The sequence below is a fragment of the Bison bison genome, unplaced genomic scaffold (assembly GCF_000754665.1).
Source record: "Bison bison bison isolate TAMUID 2011002044 unplaced genomic scaffold, Bison_UMD1.0 scf7180017864289, whole genome shotgun sequence".
Classification (NCBI taxonomy): domain Eukaryota; kingdom Metazoa; phylum Chordata; class Mammalia; order Artiodactyla; family Bovidae; genus Bison; species Bison bison.
In genome coordinates, this window is record NW_011494861.1 from 11,163,301 (window position 1) to 11,170,216 (window position 6,916).

General features: G+C 62.6%; 1 protein-coding gene across 1 annotated transcript in view; it reads right to left on the reverse strand.

Annotated features, from left to right (window-relative positions):
• MIB2 (mindbomb E3 ubiquitin protein ligase 2) overlaps window positions 1-6,916 on the reverse strand; it is a 12,064-nt gene that overhangs the window by 3,635 nt on the left and 1,513 nt on the right. The window contains exons 2-8 of the mRNA XM_010849997.1: window positions 3,264-3,519; window positions 3,014-3,185; window positions 1,992-2,098; window positions 1,605-1,799; window positions 1,312-1,454; window positions 1,101-1,208; window positions 11-114 (exon numbers count right to left, since the gene is read on the reverse strand). Of these exons, the coding sequence (XP_010848299.1) occupies window positions 11-114; window positions 1,101-1,208; window positions 1,312-1,454; window positions 1,605-1,799; window positions 1,992-2,098; window positions 3,014-3,185; window positions 3,264-3,510 (1,076 nt within the window). The 5' untranslated portion in view covers window positions 3,511-3,519. The remainder of the gene's footprint in view (window positions 1-10; window positions 115-1,100; window positions 1,209-1,311; window positions 1,455-1,604; window positions 1,800-1,991; window positions 2,099-3,013; window positions 3,186-3,263; window positions 3,520-6,916) is intronic.

A 6,916-nucleotide genomic window follows, 5' to 3' on the forward strand; every position in this document is an offset into this window, starting at 1 on the left:
GGGCCCCCCGGGGGCCCTGCCATCGGTCCCCTCCCCATGGCCAGCCTGCAGCCGCTTCACCGTGTCAAGGTCATCGATAACCCGCACCACCTCACCCACCAAGCAGGAGTTTTGCTGAGTGACAGAGGAGCACAAGAGAAGCACGTGAGGGGCCCCAGCGGGCATGGCTGCCCAGGGTTGGAGAGCAGGAAGGCCCCCACCCTCGTTCAGCTCCACCTCACCAGGACCCCAGCCCCTGCCTGAAAACACAACCAGAGTCTCACCCAATAAGGGTGACAGGTGACCAGGACAGCCCTGCTGGCCCAGCCTCAGAGCCACGGGGGTGATGGCCAGAGTCAGCTCAGGGGTGTTCAGGCTGGGGCAGGCCTGATCATGGGCTGATGGGAGGGTGGGCAGTATGGCCAAGACCAGCCCAGCCCAGCTTGGAGGAGGGGCGCCAAGATGACTGGGGGCAGAGCCTGAACACGGCGGGGTCAGGGGCTGCTCCTCCCGCACCCCAAACCTTCCCTGGCAACTTTCTCCACACCTGTGCCCTCACCTGCACAGACAGAACTCACTGTATAAACCACCTGTCCTGTGACCCCGCCATACCCCCTCCTTGAAGGCCCACATGTCCCAGGTGTCCCCAACTCAAGCTGAGTGCTGGCTCCGCATTCTGTCCAGGGGCCGTCACCGGATGCTCTGCCACCTGCCCTCCACCTCCTGCCTCCTGCTTCTGAGAAATACTGCTTCTCAAACAGCTCTCACCATGCCCCACCACCCTGATCCAGGATCCACCCCTGTCCTAAGGGGCCTTCCCACCCTTCAGGCGGCACCCACAGTAGCATTCTAGGAACTCTGCCCAACCATGCCACCTGCAGCCTGCGAGGCTCCCCTGGCCCTCGGAACACACACTGGGCCCTGGTCTGCCCCCACTTCCAACAATGCCCTGGGCCTCCCCTTCCCATCTAGGTCCCTCTCCCTGGACTGAATCCCCTTCAGACCCACCAGGCCCTGATCTCGTCCTTCAGGGCCAGAGGAAGGCACTCCCAGGGCCGAGCGGGTACATGAAAGGGGGTGAAGAGTGAGCAGAAGGGGCTCAGCTAAGCCCCCCCATGCACCTTGGTGAGAGCCCCAGGGTGGAAGGTCCAGCGGGTCTTGTGGCTGAACTGCACACGCACGTCCCCACGGTCTGTGATGCGGTGCACGGTGCCCGTCTGTCCGATAAACTGTGGCGGGTCATGGAGGCGGTGGCCAGGTGGAGCAGGAGGGTGGGGGGCCAGAGGACATGGGGAGGGTGGGCACGGGAACTCACCAGGTGGGGCATCTCACCTTGGCCATCCGGGGGTTCCACCCGCCGTGGCCTTCCTGCATCTCCCTCAGCACATCCGCGTCCAGCAGACACTTGACCTTGTCCCCACGCTGGAAGGGCTGGCCATCAGCACTGACCCTGCGCTGCAGCTCTGCGGGCTTGCCTGGGGGTGGGGGGTGCAGCAGGCCTGGCTCAGGCAGTTCCTTCTGCCTACACCACTCACCTCAGTGACTCCAGAGACCACCCCCGGGCCCAGGGCAGGACGGAGGGCAAATGGGGGGGGGCGGGGCACGTGGTGGACGGCCCCCCATACCAAGCCTTGGGAGGTGGTCCCTGTAGTAGAAGCCGCCAGCTGCCTCGCCCACACACTTGAGATCCACCTTGCCCTTGTGGCCCACACGGTACACGTTGGTGGTGCCATCAGCCCACGTCACACTGGCCACGCTCCGGCCTGTCTCCACGTCCCAGCCACGGATGTCCACTACTCGGCCTGGCTTCCCTTCTCCTCCTGGGAGACAGTGGCCCCACCAACAGCGTAAACCCACGCCATGAAGATGAGCCACAGCTGGCGGAAACTGCCTCCCACAACCGCCCCCCTTCCCACCCCCCCCCACCTCACCATCCTGTGAGCCCCCCACCTTCCTGCCCTCTCACTCACCATCCTGTGAGCCCCCGACCTTCCCACCTGGCCCCCACTCACCATCCTGTGAGCCCCACTCCCAGTCGGGGCCCCGAACCACCTTCGCCCCCTGGAAGATGCCCCTTAACGGGATCCTTGGGAGGCCCTGGCGGGGACTCAGCATGACCCTACGGGAAACAGAGTGGGTCCCAGGCCATGAAAGGCAGTGGTGCCAGAGGCAGGCCCTATGCTCCGCCAGCCCTGCTCCCATTCCCGCCCCAGGGTCTCTTCCCCTGGAACAGCAGGTGCCCCAGGCCAGTGCCCTCCACACTGGACCTTGAGTGGGGCTGCTGACTGGTTCCCTCCAGGGGCCTTTCATGACACCAGGTTGGACGGGTGCTCCAGGCCCACCCTCACCGCATGGTTCCAGTGTGTGGTCACACCACATCTGCCACCTCCTGGAGAGCTAGGTATCCTGTCAGAGCTATGCCCAGAGCTCAGCACCCGGCCTGGCCTGGGGAGGGTTCAGCATGTGAGAAACAACGGGCGTGAGGAAGGCAGGCCTGGCCAGAGGTGTTGGATGGCTGCTCCCAGCTCCCTCACTAGCCAGCACATCCCTCCCCTCCACGGGTGGGGGTGTCAAGGAGCCGAAGGCGACAGTGTAGGTGGCAGGGGTGCGCCTCTGGGAGCCCATCCTCCCTAGCGTGGGCCCTCCTGACCACAGCAGATGCAAGCAGCACACCACACAGGCCACTCTCAGAGCCCCGGTCAGGCAGCACTGGGGGGCCAGGGAGAGCCTGGCGAGACGAGGGTCAGGGTGAGAGGAGGCCCCATCCACAGCACCGACCTCCGCAGACCTGCGAGGTGGACACAGTCGCCTTCTGTAGGGGGTTGGGGCTGGTGTCAATGCCCAGGCCCCTGGGGTGATCATCACCCTGGTCACTCCTCCAGGAAATGGCTCAGGACAGACTTGACCTGCAGCAGAGCAGTCAGCAGGAGGCAGCTCCAGCTCTCCCAAGGCTCGTCGTGGGTCAGAGGCATTCTCAGGAGGCCCTGGACGCTTGCAGGTGGGGTGGGACACTGGGACGGCTGGGGGGACTCACGGGCGCGAGTGGGCCGTCTCGTAGCGCTCGAAGGCGTGGGCCAGGTCGTGTTTGTTGTGCATGTAGCATTGCGTGCAGAGATCGTAGTCGAAGCAGATACGGCACTTCCAGCGCATGCCCCGCAGCCCGTGCTTCTTGCAGCAGTCGCAGATGATGTTGGGGTGGCGGACACCTGCAGGGCGCAGCGTCAGGAGTGCCGCAGGCCCCGCCCCAGCCCAGCTCCGCCCCAGCCCCGCCCCCAGGCCCGCACCGATTTGGGCGTTGTCATAGAGCAGCAGGTCGTGTGCGCCCTGGTAGCCCGCGCGGTAGTTGGTGCGAGTGCCGTGGTCCCACTGCACGACCACCGTGCGGTCGGGGGTCGAAGGGCTGCCGTAGCGGCCGAGCTCCACCACCGTGCCCACGCCGCCCTCGCCGCCGTCCTGCTGGCCCCACTTCCAGTCCACGCCACGCACCACGCGCATGCCCACCTGCACGCCCGCTTGGGGGTCTGGGTCCATGGTGGAGGCCTGCGGGGAGAGGGGACCATTGGGCCACATGGAGAAAGCCACACGAGGTCACACCAGAGGACTGCCAGGGAGAGAGGGAAACCAGTGTGGGGGAGGGGCACGCAGAAATGCCCTGGGGCTGGAGGGCAATGGGACACCTCTCTGGAAAGGGACCCTCCCCCAGCTGCCCCCCTCCAGCAGCTGTGGGGAGCTGGAGCAGTAGTGTGGGGGCAGTCCTGGTGATGGGACTCCAGCTCCCCAGGGACCAGGGAATAAGATCTGGTCAGAAGGTCTACACAGCAGCAGATCAGGTTCTGGGTGCCTGGCATGGGGGTGGGGGGCAGGGGGGTGCCCACTAGGACTGCAGATATCAACATGCAAGGTAAGACAAAACTTTCTGAAGAAACACTGGCTGGCACTTAAGACTAGAGAGGCACAAAGACCATGTACCCAGAGTGAGGAAAGAGCCTGCTGACCTCATGCACAAAGCAGACTATCTGACAGAAAACAGGAAAACCCTGGGACAGGTACCTCCAGCACCTAGCACGCTGTGGGGCTGATGCTACCCACAGCTGGTGAGCGGTGCTGCACCGTCACTCGGCCTCACTGCCGGGCCTTCCTCTGAGAGGTGTGGCCTGGCCACCCCAGGCAGGCCCTGACGGACCTGGCACAATTCACAGCAGTGCCCGCGTGAACCAGGTCCTGAGAAGATTTACTTTCAAGGGAGCACGACCCACCACACTACACAGCAGAGTTCACAAACGGACGCTGAAGGAGAGGAGCCATGCACCTGACCCCACCGATAGGAAGCTCACAGGCAGAACAAGCAAAGCCAGGGCGCCGGAGGCAGGGAGACCGTGGCCAAGCCAGTCACAGGGGCTTGGAACCGGGGACATGCTATTTCCTCATCTGGGTGCCAGTTACATGTGTGTTCACTTTGCAAAGCTGGATCACTCATGACCTGTGCCTCCTGGCATTATGTGATTCTTCAATAAAATTGGTTTAACATCAATGGATTTGAACAACCCCTAAGAGTTTAAAGCAACAGGACCTGAAGTGGGAGGGGACCTGGGGCCCCCCAAGACAGTAATGAAGAGGGAGGGGTTTTGGGGCCCCAGGACAGTAAGGGAGCAGTCACCCCTCCATCTCTGGAGACTGCCTCCCCAGCATGAGGGCCCCAAGGCCAGGAAAGATGCAGGCCTAGATCCCTGAACGAAGCTCACTGCACTTCCAGTGGCCCCTGGAAGGCCAGAGGAGGCCTGGAAACCTTCTGGGGTATAGCTACTCCCTCTAGTGCCCAGTGGCCCAGAGCAGCCATAGCCTGCCAGGCCAGCCCAAGGCTTGACCAGCAACAGGGAAGGAAACCCACATGTCACCCCTGCACCTGGACCACCCCCCTCAACCCCAGCCCAACAATCAGCATCCCAAGCCTGAGCCCACAGGTCACCTGACGGCCACCCTCTGTCCAGTCTCACCTGTAGGCCAGCGCCCGGCACAGGGTATGCAGGGGAGGGGCACTGCCTACAGGGAGAGGCTCCTGGGTCACGCCCAGCCTAGAGTCCAAGTGAATGACCCTCAGATTCTCAGTGGTATGAACTGCTCAGCCAGCTCAGCCTTCTTCGAGTCCTCCCCAACCCCCACAGGTGCCTGTGCCCACTCCCTCCTCACCCTGCCCAGGACCGCCAGGGCTTCCAGATACTGGTAGACCATCTGAAATGACAAGTCTTTCGAACTCGAAGCCCAGTCTCAGCAAATCACCCTGCTACTCCTTTACCTGGACGGCTGCCCCACAGGGGCTGTACGGCCTCCTGCTCCCGCTGCCCTCCAGCCACCCTCCCCCCATGACCTCTGGACCCACTGAAGACGGGGCACCAGGGCTTTTCTGTCCTGCTAGCCACAGCGAGAAGCCCACATGAGAATGCCTGTGGCTCTTTGGTGCCAGTAAGCCCCAGACAAGGGCAGGGCCTGTGGGCTGCCGCCTCATCTGTCAGCAGGTGCCACTCATGTGCAAGTGGGCAGGGCAGCCCAGCCTGAGCCAGTGGTTCAGTGGCAGAGAGGAGGTGCTGCCCTTCAGGGCACAGGCCCTCCTCCCACTGGGAGCCTCCAGGATTGCCATGGCTCCTGGGCAGTGCTGAGCTGCCCCCTACTCTTCCCAGGCACTCCTGCTGAGCTAGTCAGCCAGGCAACCACATACCCAAACAAGTGTGGGCAGATAGGCAGCGAGAGTGCCTGCTCGCAGGGGACATGCCACCTGCAAGGCCCAGAAACTGGCCCTGGATTGAGATAAAGGGGCAGGAAAGGACGCTCTCCCAAGAGTCAGCACCACAGTTATTCTGTAGCCTGTGAGCCCAGCCTCTCAGCCCACCTGGCCGGCCACCGCACCCACCCTTTCTGTAGGCCTACAGATCCACTGGCCATGGGCTGCAGACTGTCTCCAACAAGACTCAGGGTGATTGGACACCTTAAGCAGGAGAGCAGGTGTGGCCAGTGCCTGGCTCTGCCCTCAGGGGGATGGACAGAGAATGGTCAGGAGTGGAAGGTGCCCAGCAAGGTCTGTGGGAAAAGAGGACCAAGTTTCAGCCCGCAGTGGCTCCACTAGGTCACCAGCAAAGTCCAGCCTGTCACAAGAAGTGCCTCTGACAAGCACCTGTCGTGTTCACATCCCTATTTATAGCACAGCCAGACAGTTCTCCAGTGCTGGCCAGCAACCTGCCACGCTCCCTAAGTATGTGGCCCTGGGAGCCCACTAGCCCATGGGGGACAGAGCTGAAGGGACACGCTGAGCCTCAGGCTTCCTCCCACTCAGACCAGTGCCCCTGAAGGACAGTGGACAGAGAAGAGCAGTCCTCCCCTCCACACTCCACCCCAGGTGCCCAGGTGGGTCCTGTGCCGCAGCACCTCCATCCAGCCTGGCATCACTGCAGCTGGGTCTGAGCAGGGACCCCAACAATGCCCCCTGCTTGCCCTCCTGGCTCCCAGACCTCGGACACAGCATTGTAGGACCCCCGTGAAGCAGCCCAGAGGCTTTCCAGGTCTCTCTGCTACTCTGCCACCTGCCTCCCTGCCTGGTCTTTGTCATTGTTGTCACCAGGACCCAGGAGATGGCCATTCGTGCTCCATGTGACCCCCAGGTCCCCAGCCCTCCCACTATCAGGGCTCACTATCTCACCTCAGAAGGTCTCCAAGGGTATGAAAGGAGGGGATGGCAAGTGGGGAATGGACCAGGGTCAGGGGAAGGGAGAGGATAGGGAGGAAGGGAACTCTTGTTTCACTGAGAAATTCACCCAGAGAGCTCTTCCTTTTTCTCCTTTTGGCAGAAACACTGTCCTCTGACATCTTCCTCAGAGCGTACAACCCAGGCATCTGGCGGCATCAGAACCCCCAAAGGCTGTCGCTGCAAAGGTTTATGACAACCCTG